Raw genomic sequence first — 15,185 nt, 5'->3', positions numbered from 1 at the left:
TAAGACCGTCACAACAACGGTACTTAGACTCACAATGGTACTAAGACCGTCACAACTACGATACTAAGACCGTCACAACAACGGTACTAAGACCGTCACAACAACGGTACTAAGACCATCACAACAACGGTACTAAGACCGTCACAACAACGGTACTAAGACCGTCACAACAACGGTACTAAGACCGTCACAACAGCGGTACTAAGACCGTCACAACAGCGGTACTAAGACCGTCACAACAGCGGTACTAAGACCGTCACAACAGCGGTACTAAGACCGTCACAACAGCGGTACTAAGACCGTCACAACAGCGGTACTAAGACCGTCACAACAGCGGTACTAAGACCGTCACAACAGCGGTACTAAGACCGTCACAACAGCGGTACTAAGACCGTCACAACAACGGTACTAAGACCGTCACAACAACGGTACTAAGACCGTCACAACAACGGTACTAAGACCGTCACAACAGCGGTACTAAGACCGTCACAACAGCGGTACTAAGACCGTCACAACAGCGGTACTAAGACCGTCACAACAACGGTACTAAGACCGTCACAACAACGGTACTAAGACCGTCACAACAACGGTACTAAGACCGTCACAACAACGGTACTAAGACCGTCACTGCTCTATAACCCAACATAAACATCAATACTAAGACCGTCACTGCTCTATAACCCAACATAAACATCAATACTAAGACCGTCACAACAACGGTACTAAGACCGTCACTGCTCTATAACCCAACATAAACATCAATACTAAGACCGTCACAACAACGGTACTAAGACCGTCACTGCTCTATAACCCAACATAAACATCAATACTAAGACCGTCACAACAACGGTACTAAGACCGTCACTGCTCTATAACCCAACATAAACATCAATACTAAGACCGTCACAACAACGGTACTAAGACCGTCACTGCTCTATAACCCAACATAAACATCAATACTAAGACCGTCACAACAACGGTACTAAGACCGTCACTGCTCTATAACCCAACATAAACATCAATACTAAGACCGTCACAACAACGGTACTAAGACCGTCACTGCTCTATAACCCAACATAAACATCAATACTAAGACCGTCACAACAACGGTACTAAGACCGTCACTGCTCTATAACCCAACATAAACATCAATACTAAGACCGTCACAACAACGGTACTAAGACCGTCACTGCTCTATAACCCAACATAAACATCAATACTAAGACCGTCACAACAACGGTACTAAGACCGTCACTGCTCTATAACCCAACATAAACATCAACACAAGATGCTACAGCAGCTGGTATATTATCTTCCTCAAGATACAATATTTACTCGTATTAAATGTTTGCCGACATTGAATGTCCTCAAAAGAACATTTATCCTCTATACTGGTCAACAGTACAAGATGAAAGGTAATGAAAGGCACTTGTTATATGCTGAATATATACGTGTAATATGAGAATTATGACTTGAATATGTAGTATGAGGTGAGGTGAGGTTATGTGAGGTGAGGTGAGGTTATGTGAGGTGAGGTGGGGTTAGGTGAGGTTATGTGAGGTGAGGTGAGGTTATGTGAGGTGAGGTGGGGTTATGTGAGGTTAGGTTATGTGAGGTGAGGTGAGGTGAGGTGAGGTGGGGTTAGGTGAGGTTATGTGAGGTGAGGTTATGTGAGGTGAGGTGGGGTTAGGTGAGGTTATGTGAGGTGAGGTGAGGTGGGGTTATGTGAGGTGAGGTTATGTGAGGTGAGGTGAGGTGGGGTTAGGTGAGGTTATGTGAGGTGAGGTGAGGTTATGTGAGGTGAGGTGGGGTTATGTGAGGTGAGGTGAGGTTATGTGAGGTGAGGTGAGGTTATGTGAGGTGAGGTGGGGTTAGGTGAGGTTATGTGAGGTGAGGTGAGGTTATGTGAGGTGAGGTGGGGTTATGTGGGGGGAGGTGAGGTTATGTGAGGTGAGGTTATGTGAGGTGAGGTGGGGTTATGTGAGGTAAGGTTAGGTGAGGTGAGGTTATGTGAGGTGAGGTGAGGTGAGGTTATGTGAGGTGAGGTGAGGTTATGTGAGGTGAGGTGAGGTTAGGTGAGGTTATGTGAGGTGAGGTGAGGTTATGTGAGGTGAGGTGGGGTTATGTGGGGGGAGGTGAGGTTATGTGAGGTGAGGTGGGGTTAGGTGAGGTTATGTGAGGTGAGGTTATGTGAGGTGAGGTGGGGTTATGTGAGGTAAGGTTAGGTGAGGTGAGGTTATGTGAGGTGAGGTGAGGTTATGTGAGGTGAGGTGAGGTTATGTGAGGTGAGGTGAGGTTATGTGAGGTGAGGTTAGGTTATGTGAGGTGAGGTGGGGTTAGATGAGGTTAGGTGAGGTGAGGTGGGGTTGTGGGGTTAGGTTAGGTGAGGTTAAGTTAGGTTAAGTTAAGTTAAGTTAAGTTAAGTTAAGTTAAGTTAGGTTGGGTTAAGTTAGGTTAAGTTAGGTTAAGTCAGGTTAAGTCAGGTCAGGTCAGGTCAGGTCAGGTCACATGTTTCCTTACACCTGCTGTCCCTGTTCACCTACCAGTAAGTAGGTACCTGGGTGTTAGTTGACTGTTGTGGGTTGCATCCTGGGGGACAGTATTAAGGCAGCACAATGGAAATAACACTGACAGTCCTTGATGACGCACTGACTTTCTCGGTTTATTCTGGGTAACTAACCCTCTCTACCCTGGGTTAAAAATCCCAACAAATCTTACGTTAACTCAGTAATAGAACATTCATCTCATGACATTACGGACCCAGGTTTAATCCCAGATAAGATAAGATTTCGTTTGGAATTTTATCCCCTGAGGGTTAGCCACCCAGGATAACCCAAGAAAGTCAGTGTGTCATCAAGGACTGTCTAACTTATTTCCATTGTGGTCTTCAATCTTGTCCCCCAGGATGCCACCCACACCAGTCCACTAACACCCAGGTACCTATTTGCTGCTAGGTGAACAGGACAACAACAGGTGTAAAGAAATGTGTCGAAATGTTTCCACCCGCCGGGAATCGAACCCGGGCCCTCCGTGTGTGAAGCGGGAGCTTTAGCCACCAGGCCACCAGGTAGGTCTCGTAACACTTGCTGCCCCTGTTTACCGAGCAGTAAACAGGTATTGTACATACTGTGCCTGTAAGTTAATCAACATTGTAGGTCACATCCTAGACAGGTGTGTTAAAACATACAGTATTATAATGCAAAAAGTAAGATAATTTATTGGTTGTGAATTTTTCTAATTACAGTGGTACCCTGAGTGTCGTACAGCTCCCAACTCGAACAATTATGTAAGTGTATTTTTGTAAGTGCTGTTGTAAGTGTATTTTTGTAAGCGCTGTTGTAAGTGTATTTTTGGGGGTCTGAAATGGGCTAATCTAATTTACATTATTCCTTATGGGAACAAATTTGTTCAGTAACGGCACTCGAACAGCCTTCTGGAACGAATTATGGCCGAAACTCAGGGTACCACTGTACTTTATTGTTGTGGAACTTTTATTCTGTACACAATACTGTACATAATGAGATGCATTTACCTACTATGTACCGTTATGTTGTTTACTTCAACCACATGATAAACACTTTTCTTTACAGACCTTTCACAGCCTTTCGCGTCCGGCTATAAGCCAAGTGAAGTGGAGCAAGGTTGGTATCCATGGTGGGAAAGTAGAGGATTCTTTCGGAAACATGGAGCGTCCAAGAAATTTGTCATGGTTCTGCCACCCCCGAACATTACTGGGCATCTTCACTTGGGTCATGCTCTCACCTGTGCTGTGCAGGATGCCATTGCCAGATGGTAGGTTTTTATTCATCTAAATCTGTTGTTAGGTAAGACACATATGCAACAGTTAGGTATCTTTATTATGAAACGTTTCGCCTACACAGTAGGCTTCTTCAGTCAAGTACAGAAAAGTTGATAGAAGCAGAAGATACTTGAAGACGATGTAATCAGTCCATCACCCTTAAAGTTTTGAGGTGGTCAGTCCCTCAGTCTGGAGAAGAGCATTGTTCCAAAGTATGAAACAATATGCCTACTGTGTAGGCGAAACGTTTCATAATAAAGATACCTAACTGTTGCATTTGTGTCTTACCTAACAACCTGTCGGTATTTTATACCATTTTAATGTTCATCTAAATCTGCTTGTGACGCTTGTTTGATTAGCTTTATCTTCAGGCACACGTTATGAGTCTTCAATTGAGCTGGTAAATTATTTTTACTGTACAGTAAACCCTTTATTTAATGGACTAATTGGGGACAGCAGGTGCCCAGTAATGGAAATTGTAATATTAATGAACCATTCTGCATCCAAAGGATTTTATCCATTGTTTCCAAATCAGTTGACCAGTGGATTTTATTGAGTATTTCTGAACATTGTTAAATGAAGGGTTGTTAACCCCTTGACTGTTACCAAAAAAAAAAAATTTTTTTATGAAATGATAGAGAATCTTTTCCCGATTGTAATGACACCAAAAGAACAAAATTTGATGGAAAACTGACGGAATTACGCTCTTGCAAAGTTAGCGACCTCGGCGATATTTACAAATCGGCGATTTCGCCGACTTTGAGCCCTATTTTCGGCTAATTCCATCGTGCCAGTAGACCAAACTCATAGCTATTTCTTTAGAACTCCATTTTTTCTATCAATCGAGTACAAGAAACTGCCCATTTACCGATTTAACTACCCAGTAACGTGGTCAGAAATTTGCAATTTGGCCAATTTCACGAAAATTAAAAAAATATGACAATTTCAAAATAACATCCAGAATGAACAATGCAGACATTCCTGGCTCTAAAATAACATTTTCTTTGTTCATCAGTCATGTCTCCAGGCCCCTCTGATATTACTCTTGCTTTCTATTTTGAATTATTATTCAAACAAAAAATAGAAGATTTACTGTTATGCAGACTACTGCAGTACTGTAATAATTATACAAATAATGTCAACCCATTCATGACTGCATATTAGAATGGCTACTTGGACATTTATTGGAAAATGACATCATTTGTTTACTTTTGAACATCGGCAAAAATCAAACATTTCCCCTAATTTGAGCTCCATTTCAAGGTTCTTTTCATAGTAAAACCAACCAAAATCACCTCTATTTCTATACTAATATGTTTTCCATTCTATCATATACAACCATAAATACTATACGAAAATAGACCTCAAAGTTGGCATTTTAATTAAAAAAATGGTCGGAGTTTTTTTTTTCTCATTATGCACTGCGTCCTGCAGGATTTTTTATATGGTGCACACTGACCACACAAACCCATTCTCTCACATGTCAGCTTACCAGCTTTCTCCTGCTTGATTTGAAGCCGCTAGAATTTATGAGTATATATATACGTCAAAAACGGTGGCTCGTAAGATGTATATAAATGACCAAAACAGTCATAGGGTTAAATGGTAAGTTTACTATTCATAAGGGAAGCACTAAGCCTTTAGGGGGTCATGCCATTCCTTGTGAAAATGTGTAATTAGGCAAATGGGAAATAATCAGCTCCAGTACCATAGAGCAAGAGTGCACCACCATCATCAAGACAATCCTCCCTAGCTCCTTGAAAGGTTAAGATAAGATTTCGTTCGGATTTTTAACCCCGGAGGATTAGCCACCCAGGATAACCCAAGAAAGTCAGTGCGTCATCGAGGACTGTCTAACTTATTTCCATTGGGGTCCTTAATCTTGTCCCCCAGGATGCGACCCACACCAGTCGACTAACACCCAGGTACCTATTTGCTGCTAGGTGAACAGGACAACAGGTGTGAGGAAACGTGTCGAAATGTTTCCACCCGCCGGGAATCGAACCCGGGCCCTCCGTGTGTGAAGCGGGAGCTTTGGCCACCAGGCCACCGGGCCACACATGTAGAATTAATTTCAACATGACTCAAGAAATCGTAATGACACGATTGCAAATAAACCATACCCCCGGCCGGGATTGAACCCGCTGGTCTAGTGGCTAACGCGACGGGCTGGAGTTTTGAGACTCTATGACCGCGGGTTCAATCCCGGCCGGGGGTATGGTTTATTTGCAATCGTGTCATTACGATTTCTTGAGTCATGTTGACGGCAGTGAAGGGACTTGAGCTAGAGTTCGTCACGGCCACGCTAGCTGGAGATTCGTCTGTAAAAACTTGCATTTGTGGTCACAGAGGTGCCTGTGCTAACTTTCCTATGGTGTAGAAATATACCTAGTTGGATGAATCTTATTGTGGCTAGCTGGTCTAGTGGCTAACGCGACGGGCTGGAGTTTTGAGACTCTATGACCGCGGGTTCAATCCCGGCCGGGGGTATGGTTTATTTGCAATTGTGTCATTACGATTTCTTGAGTCATGTTGACGGCAGTGAAGGGACTTGAGCTAGAGTTCGTCACGGCCACGCTAGCTGGAGATTCGTCTGTAAAAACTTGCATTTGTGGTCACAGAGGTGCCTGTGCTAACTTTCCTATGGTGTAGAAATATACCTAGTTGGATGAATCTTATTGTGGCTAGCTGGTCTAGTGGCTAACGCGACGGGCTGGAGTTTTGAGACTCTATGACCGCGGGTTCAATCCCGGCCGGGGGTATGGTTTAATTTCAACATGTGTAGCTGTTTGTAAGATGGCCATATAATGACTAGTTCTTCGTTGTGGTTAAAAACACATGAGCAGACACTTCTTTCTTTCTTTCAACACAACACACCGGCTGTATCCCACCGAGGCGGGGTGGCCCAAAAGGAAAAATGAAAGTTTCTCCTTTTACATTTAGTAATATATACAGGAGAAGGGGTTACTAGCCCCTTGCTCCCGGCATTTTAGTTGCCTCCTACAACACGTATGGCTTACGGAGGAAGAATTCTGTTCCACTTCCCCATGGAGGTAAGAGAAAATGAACAACAAGAACAAGAACTAGTAAGAAAATATTAGAAAACCCAGAGGGGTGTGTATATATATGCTTGTACAGATAATTAAGACATTTTATTATGGAAAGTTTCCATCATGGGACTTCATTTTGCTTCCATAATAAAATATTTGTTCACTTGTCTTTAAACACAACTTGTCGAACTGAGAAGTTGTCGGAAGCTCCTCTCTCCAATGTTCAGGTTATTTGTGTATTGTTCCAGTCATGGTATTGTGTTTTTTCTTCTGTACAATTTTTTTTTTTTCAACAAGTCGGCCGTCTCCCACCGAGGCAGGGTGACCCATAAAAGAAAGAAAATCCCCAAAAAGAAAATACTTTCATCATCATTCAACACTGTCACCACACTCACACATTATCACTGTTTTTTCAGAGGTGCTCAGAATACAACAGTTTAGAAGTATACACATATAAAGATACACAACATATCCCTCCAAACTGCCAATATCTGTACAACTTGTTGGTATTATATTCCAGCTTTTCACCACATTGTCCAATTTTGTCTTTGTTTTATTGTTGGAAGTTTATGCTGTAGTATATACAGAATTTATGAGTTTGTCTTTAATTATACAGATAATTCGCACTTACAAAGCTGAAACCTTTGACGATGTAAATGGATTTATGCATTTTTTCCCTGCCGCGCAGGAGATTACAAAATGTAATCTTTAAGTATTAGGATTAGTCTGCCTGAAATGCCCTAGCATGATAGTGGCTTTCTCTGTTCCTAACAAATTGCAATATGTAATCATTGTAACCTTTGCAAAGAAATAAATTTTTTATTTGTACTGGTGGGTTCAAGTTCAAAAATCATATGGGCAAATTATATGTGATGTGGGTAAATAAATATACATATACAGTAAATATACATATAAATATACATATAAATATACATATAGAAAGTTGAAAGTGAACATAGAAAAGAGTAAGGTGATGAGAGTATCAAATGATTTAGATAAAGAAAAATTGGATATCAAATTGGGGAGGAGGAGTATGGAAGAAGTGAATGTTTTCAGATACTTGGGAGTTGACGTGTCAGTGGATGGATTTAAGAAGGATGAGGTTAATCATAGAATTGATGAAGGAAAAAAAGGTGAGTGGTGTGTTAAGGTATATGTGGAGGCAAAAAATGTTATATATGGAGACAAAGAAGGGAATGTATGAAAGTATAGTAGTACCAACACTCTTATATGGATGTGAAGCTTGGGTGGTAAATGCAGCAGCGAGGAGACGGTTGGAGGCAGTGGAGATGTCCTGTCTAAGGGCAATGTGTGGTGTAAATATTATGCAGAAAATTCGGAGTGTGGAAATTAGGAGAAGGTGTGGAGTTAATAAAAGTATTAGTCAGAGGGCTGAAGAGGGTTTGTTGAGGTGGTTTGGTCATTTAGAGAGAATGGATCAAAGTAGAATGACATGGAAAGCATATAAATCTATACGGGAAGGAAGGAGGGGTAGGGGTCATCCTCAAAAGGGTTGGAAAGAGGGGGTAAAGGAGATTTTGTGGGCGAGTGGCTTGGACTTTCAGCAAGTGTGCATGAGCGTGTTAGATAGGAGTGAATGGAGACGAATCATACTTGGGACCTGACGATCTGTTGGAGTGTGAGCAGGGTAATATTTAGTGAAGGGATTCAGGGAAACCAGTTATTTTCATATAGTTGGACTTGAGTCCTGGAAATGGGAAGTACAATGCCTGCACTTTAAAGGAGGGGTTTGGGATATTGGCAGTTTGGAGGGATATGTTGTGTATCTTTATATGTACAGTGGACCCCCGGTTAACGATATTTTTTCACTCCAGAAGTATGTTCAGGTGCCAGTACTGACCGAATTTGTTCCCATAAGAAATATTGTGAAGTAGATTAGTCCATTTCAGACCCCCAAACATACACGTACAAACGCACTTACATAAATACACTTACATAATTGGTCACATTCGGAGGTAATCGTTATGCGGGGGTCCACTGTATATGCTTCTAAACTGTTGTATTCTGAGCACCTCTGCAAAAACAGCGATAATGTGTGAAAGTGTTGAATGATGGTGAAAGTATTTTCTTTTTGGGGATTTTCTTTCTTTTTGGGTCACCCTGCCTTGGTGGGAGACGGCCGACTTGTTTAAAAAAAAAAATGGGTGTCCCTTCAAAAAGGTCGGTCAGTGATCTCAAACTAACACACTTTATTTCTATCTGCAGTATACAAAATTAGTTTTACATGCAAAAAAATATTGTTAAACAATAGTAATGCCTACAGACCACTTAAAAACTAGACATAAAAACTAGACGTAAATTTAGGCATTAAAAACAGTGCAAACAATGAGACAATTATTTCTTTAAGGTTGAATGATGATTACAAGTAATGAGAATAAGAATGTTGATAGTTATTAACATGTTTGTTGTTGAACAAATTGATTAAGCATATTTAAAACCTTAAACATATTAAATTGGTGCTTTTAAGATAGACTGTTAACACGTACTCTGGCAGTTTGGGAGACATACAAATGATGATCAAATACGAAGTACGTAGCCAGTCCTATGGTCACTATCTTAACCCTTAAACGGTCCAAACGTATATATACGTTTTTTCAACATCTGAAAGTATGTAAAAAAATGTAGATCTTCTTTTTTGTTTTACATTTGAAAACGTATAAAAAAAGCTTTTATCTACATTTTTTTTTATATTTGAAAATATGCAAAACAAAGTAGATCCACTTTTGTAGCATTACCAATTTGAACGTCGATCTGTTTGGACCGTTTAAGGGTTAAATACTATGTACTTCATTGTCCACTTATTGAGAACAACTTTGATATACTTCTGATTAGTTTTGAGATTCTTACCACTCTTGGAGCCCAGCCATAGGCCAGGCTGTTGCTGCTGGAGGCCACTATCGGAGCCTGGCCATAGGCTAGGCTGTTACTGCTGGAGGCCCGTTGCCCCACATATCATCACAGCCTGCTTGATTTGGCACCTGGTGAAGATACTTGTCGACGAATATAGAGATAGACAGTATAATAACCTTTATGACATGTCAAGATATCTTATTAATGAAAAAAAGATACCAGATAAATTAAACAAATTTCCTAAATTTTCTTATAACAGATAAGGCAACTGTAGATATAAATCTAGATGTACTCTTGTTAACTTTTTGGGGCCTAGTTCCTAGGCTTTTTGTATATCCATATGCTCTTACACTACCGTCGACAGGATGGATATGGGGTGCACAATAAATTAGCCACTTCAGTGGCAAAATCTAATCGAAAGTCTATTAAGCCACATTATGTGACTTGTTGGATCAAAACCTTGTCCAAAGTTTGCCTCCAAAGTGTTTTGCTGTTTGTGTGTTGCTGATAAATTAGACACATGTGCAACACTTGGTTATCTTTAATGAGGAAATGTTGTGCCACACAGTGGGTTCATCAGTCCATACAAAGGAGAATGGTGAAGAACAGGAGGAGTTTGAGGTAATCAGTCCCTCAGCCTTGAGTCGATGGGGTCGGTCCATCAATCTTGTGTTGTTCCAGCCACAGTATTGCGATTTTTTTTTTATTCTCTGTGTCTTTAAATTTTTTTGCTTGATTGTTACAGTCCCTTCAAGGAAGGGAGGGGGGGAGTACCTTGATGCTGGTGAAGAGCTCTTGATCCAAGGAATTGAAGATACCCTTTCCTTCATTTAATCAGATTTGAGTTGTCTGCCATTACGTCAGTGCTATATGACCCCTACAGGTTTCATGCTTCCCCATGAAGATCTTACCGCATCATACTTTACAGTCTGATGTATACATAATACCTTACAGTATGATATATCACATGTCATACTTTATAGTATGCTGTATCATGTATCACACCTTACAATATATCATGTATCATACTTTACAATATGATGTATACCACTTGTAGTGAATCATTACTTATTCATGGGTAACATTTCTGTGATATTACATTTTATAGTTTATGCAGTCTTCTAGTGTTTTATATACAGTAATACATAGAGTAATAGATAAGTAGACAATAGCAGTTTCCATATATGGACAAGCTATCTTTCTTGATAAAAGTGTTTTTATCAAATTAAAGTTTTTATTTCTTTTATTCAGTACAGTGGAACCTTGACTTGACTTGACTGGCTTACTTACTTGACTGACTGACTTACTGACTTGACTGACCGACTTACTGAATATTATAATGGGGAAGTGCTAAACCCATAGGATTATACAGCACCTGTGAGGGGAAGGGGATGGAAAGTATTCAGGCTTAATTTAGGGAACTGGAGCACAGATACAACTCACTAGATCAAGAGCCCCTCACCAGCATCAAGGAACCTCCCTTGAGGGGGAAAGCTTGCATCCTTAATTTTTGCTCGTATCCAGAAACCAAAAATCGACCGAGCAACTGCTCGTATCCTGAAAAACTCGTATGGTGGGGCACTTGTAAGCCGAGGTTCCGCTGTACATGGATAATGTAGTTTACATGTAATAAAACATTGTTAGGCACAAAAGAAAGTGTTAGATAAAAGGACACACGTGCAACTAATGTGACATTTTATTGCGGCAACATTTCGCACTCCAGCAGCTTTATCAAGCCATTACAAACAATACATGGACACAGAGGGTATATATAGGCTTCGAGTGAGGTGTAATACTAGTAAGCCTATATACAGTGGACCCCCGGTTAACGAACTTTTTTCATTCCAGTAGTATGTTCAGGTGCCAGTACTGACCGAATTTTTTCCCATAAGGAATATTGTGAAGTAGATTAGTCAATTTCAGACCCCCAAACATACACGTACAAACGCACTTACATAAATACACTTACATAATTGGTCACATTTGGAGGTGATCTTTATGCGGGGGTCCACTGTATACACCTCACTCTAAGCCTATATATACGCCTCACTCTAAGCCTGTATATACACCTCACTCTAAGCCTATATATACACCTCACTCTAAGCCTATATATACACCTCACTCTAAGCCTATATATACACCTCACTCTAAGCCTATATATACACCTCACTCTAAGCCTATATGTATATACCCTCTGTGTTCACGCATTGTTTGTAACGACTTGATAAAGCTCCTGGAGACTGAAACATTGCCACAATAAAATATCACATTAGTTGCACTGGTGTCCTTTTATCTAAAATATTGTCGGTAATTCTACCAACATTAATATAAAAGAAAGTCACTAGTGTGCAATACATTTCATGCAGACTAATCCTTATACAGTACTTAAAAATTAGACATAAATTATTAAGTAGGTTTCTCACAGTGTTTGGATATTTCTCAGTACTGTATTGTTGGTTTTCAAGGCACCAGCTACAGGGAGATGAGGTGGTGTGGGTGCCAGGCTGCGATCATGCAGGCATCGCCACTCAGGCTGTTGTTGAACGCTACCTGTGGGCCACGCAGGGTGTCACCAAACACCAGCTGGGCAGAGAGAGGTGAGATGATGTGGCTTAAGTGCTCTCTCCAGGAGTTTTGTTGTTTAAATCGGTTCTTTAAAGACAATAATTATAATCATAACTAAACTCAGTAGGGTCATACCAGTGCTGTCTTCAAAGACAAAAGTCACGTGAATGATTTTTTAACACATTCACTATTACTCATTCTGTCTTTCCAGAGAAACATGTACATCGCATTTAATAATTCACTAAACCTCTCGCCAATACTTCAGAATGTGGGCACTGTGCTACCCACCTGAACTCAAGTCTGGTAAACCAGCTTTCCTGAATCCCTCCATAAATATTGCATTGCTCACACTCCAACAGCACATAAATCCCACAATCTGTTTGTCTCCACTGATCTAAAAAACACATATGCCAGGTGGATGATCAGTCACGTAACTCTCAAAACCTCCTTCACCCTCTTCTTCTAACTCTTCTTGGAAGGCTCTCTGCCTCTCTTGTTAGAAATGCAGTAGTATTGTATTATGTACATACAATAAACCCTTCATTTAATAGATTGATGGGGAAGCAGGTAATGGCGAGTGTGATGGTTACAGATGAGACTGCTTTGCTGTGATCATGACAATGATGGACAATTCTCTTACCAGTGAACCTTGTTATTTTCAAATCATTTGACCAGATTCTGTCTCATATTTCTGAAGCCAGATAAATCGAGGTTTGTTAAATTAGGGTTTACTGCATGCTTTTAGCAGATCAGTCCTTCGCTAGATAACGTTTTGCCCAAAGGTGAGCTTTATCAAGTCATTTTTGAGATGCATGTTGTCTTAACTTCTATAACTTCTCAAGGGAGATTCCTTGATGCTGTAAGGAGCTCTTGATCCAAGGAATTAAACCTGCCCTTCCTTACTTTGGGTCATACCTGATTGTCTCCCATTCACAAAGGTGCTATGTGACTCCTACAGGTTTAGAACATCCCCTAAATATAATAATAATACAATAATGTGTATATTGCCTCACCCATCACCTGTCATCGTGATGCCTTGAAGTCAACCATTACAGGAGGTTCAGAACTTTCAATTGAATTACAGTCTTTGTGTATCTGCAACAAGTTGTTTGTATAGACAACAATACCACAAAGGATTTTTTTTTTTTTCAACAGACCGGCCGTATCCCACCAAGGCAGGGTGGCCCAAAAAGAAAAACGAAAGTTTTTCTTTTTAAATAAAGGATGGATATGTTATATATTTAATTCTTGTTAAGTGCAAGATGTAGTGGAGACTTGATCATCAGTTTGCTGGGCCTGAGACAGATGTGCTTCCTGCCCGAAATGCCCCTGCATGATAGTGGCTTTCTTTGTAATTAGCAAACCAAAATTGTAATTGCACATTGTAACCTTTACAAAGAGATAAAATCTTTATTCTATTCTTATCTTTATTTGTACTAACCTACATGTCATTGCTTATGGTGTAAAACTTAAATTAGCTCATGAATGCTCAAGCTTGTAGGTGTGGATATGACTGCCTGTTTGTAGTTACAGGAGCATAGCTATGCTTGTGGTGTCTTGTCTTCAGTACAGTGGACCCCCGGTTAACGATATTTTTTCACTCCAGAAGTATGTTCAGGTGCCAGTACTGACCGAATTTGTTCCCATAAGAAATATTGTGAAGTAGATTAGTCCATTTCAGACCCCCAAACATATACGTACAAACACACATAAATACACTTACATAATTGGTCACATTCGGAGGTAATCGTTATGCGGGGGTCCACTGTACTTGGTTCATCATGTAATACAGTGGACCCCCGGTTTACGATCAGCTCCCAGTGCGACCAATTATGTAAGTGTATTTATGTAAGTGCGTTTGTATGTGTATGTTTGGGGGTCTGAAATGGACTAATCTAATTCACAATATTCCTTATGGGAACAAATTCGGTCAGTACTGGCACCTGAACATACTTATGGAATGAAATACAGTGGACCCCCGCATAACGATGGCATCACATAGCGATTAATCCGCATATCGCTTGCTTTAATCGCAAAAATTTTGCCGCGCATACCGATTAAAAACCCGCTCACCGATTTTCGTCCGAGACGCGTCCAATGTGCGCCCTCAGCCAGCCTCACATGTGCCGCCCGTGCCATTGTTTACCAGCCAGCCTCCGCGGTAACATCCAAGCATACAATCGGAATATTTCGTATTATTACAGTGTTTTCGGTGCTGTTTCTGGAAAATAAGTGACCATGGGCCCCAAGAAAGCTTCTAGTGCCAACCGTACACCAATAAGGGTGAGAATTCCAATAGAAATGAAGAAAGAGATCATTGATAAGTATGAAAGTGGAGTGCGTATCGCCGACCTGGTCAGGTTGTACAAGAAACCCCAATCAACCATCGCTACTATTGTGGGCACCAGAAAGGCAATCAAGGAAGCTGTTCTTGCCAAAGGTTTAACTGTGTTTTCGAAACAAAGATCGCAAGTGATGGAAGATGTTGAGAGACTCTTATTGGTGTGGATAAATGAAAAACAGCTAGCAGGAGATAGCGTCTCTCAAGCGATCATATGTGAAAAGGCTAGGAAGTTGCATGAGGATTTAATTAAAAAAATGCCTGCAACTAGTGATGATGTGAGTGAATTTAAGGCCAGCAAAGGTTGGTTTGAGAGATTTAAGAAGCGTAGTGGCATACATAGTGTGATAAGGCATGGTGAGGCTGCCAGTTCGGACCACAAAGCGGCTGAAAAATATGTGCAGGAATTCAAGGAGTACATAGACAGTGAAGGACTGAAACCTGAACAAGTGTTTAACCCTTTGAGGGTTTTCATCGTACTAGTACGTCTTACGCGTAGGGGTTTTTGACGTACTAGTACTCATAAATTCTAGCGACCTCAAATCTAGTGGGAGAAAGC

At 40.7% G+C, this 15,185-nt stretch overlaps 1 protein-coding gene across 1 annotated transcript in view; it reads left to right on the top strand.

The window, feature by feature from the left end:
* Window positions 1-1,221: 1,221 nt before the first annotated feature.
* The window catches only part of LOC128697220 (valine--tRNA ligase), an 81,173-nt gene continuing 67,209 nt past the window's right edge, over window positions 1,222-15,185 (top strand). Inside the window, exons 1-3 of the mRNA XM_053788783.2 lie at window positions 1,222-1,415; window positions 3,591-3,792; window positions 12,186-12,317. Of these exons, the coding sequence (XP_053644758.1) occupies window positions 1,289-1,415; window positions 3,591-3,792; window positions 12,186-12,317 (461 nt within the window). The 5' untranslated portion in view covers window positions 1,222-1,288. The remainder of the gene's footprint in view (window positions 1,416-3,590; window positions 3,793-12,185; window positions 12,318-15,185) is intronic.

Source organism: Cherax quadricarinatus, chromosome 89 (assembly GCF_038502225.1).
Source record: "Cherax quadricarinatus isolate ZL_2023a chromosome 89, ASM3850222v1, whole genome shotgun sequence".
Classification (NCBI taxonomy): domain Eukaryota; kingdom Metazoa; phylum Arthropoda; class Malacostraca; order Decapoda; family Parastacidae; genus Cherax; species Cherax quadricarinatus.
Note: the sequence above shows the minus strand (reverse complement) of the source record. Positions and strands in the feature narration are given on the sequence as shown.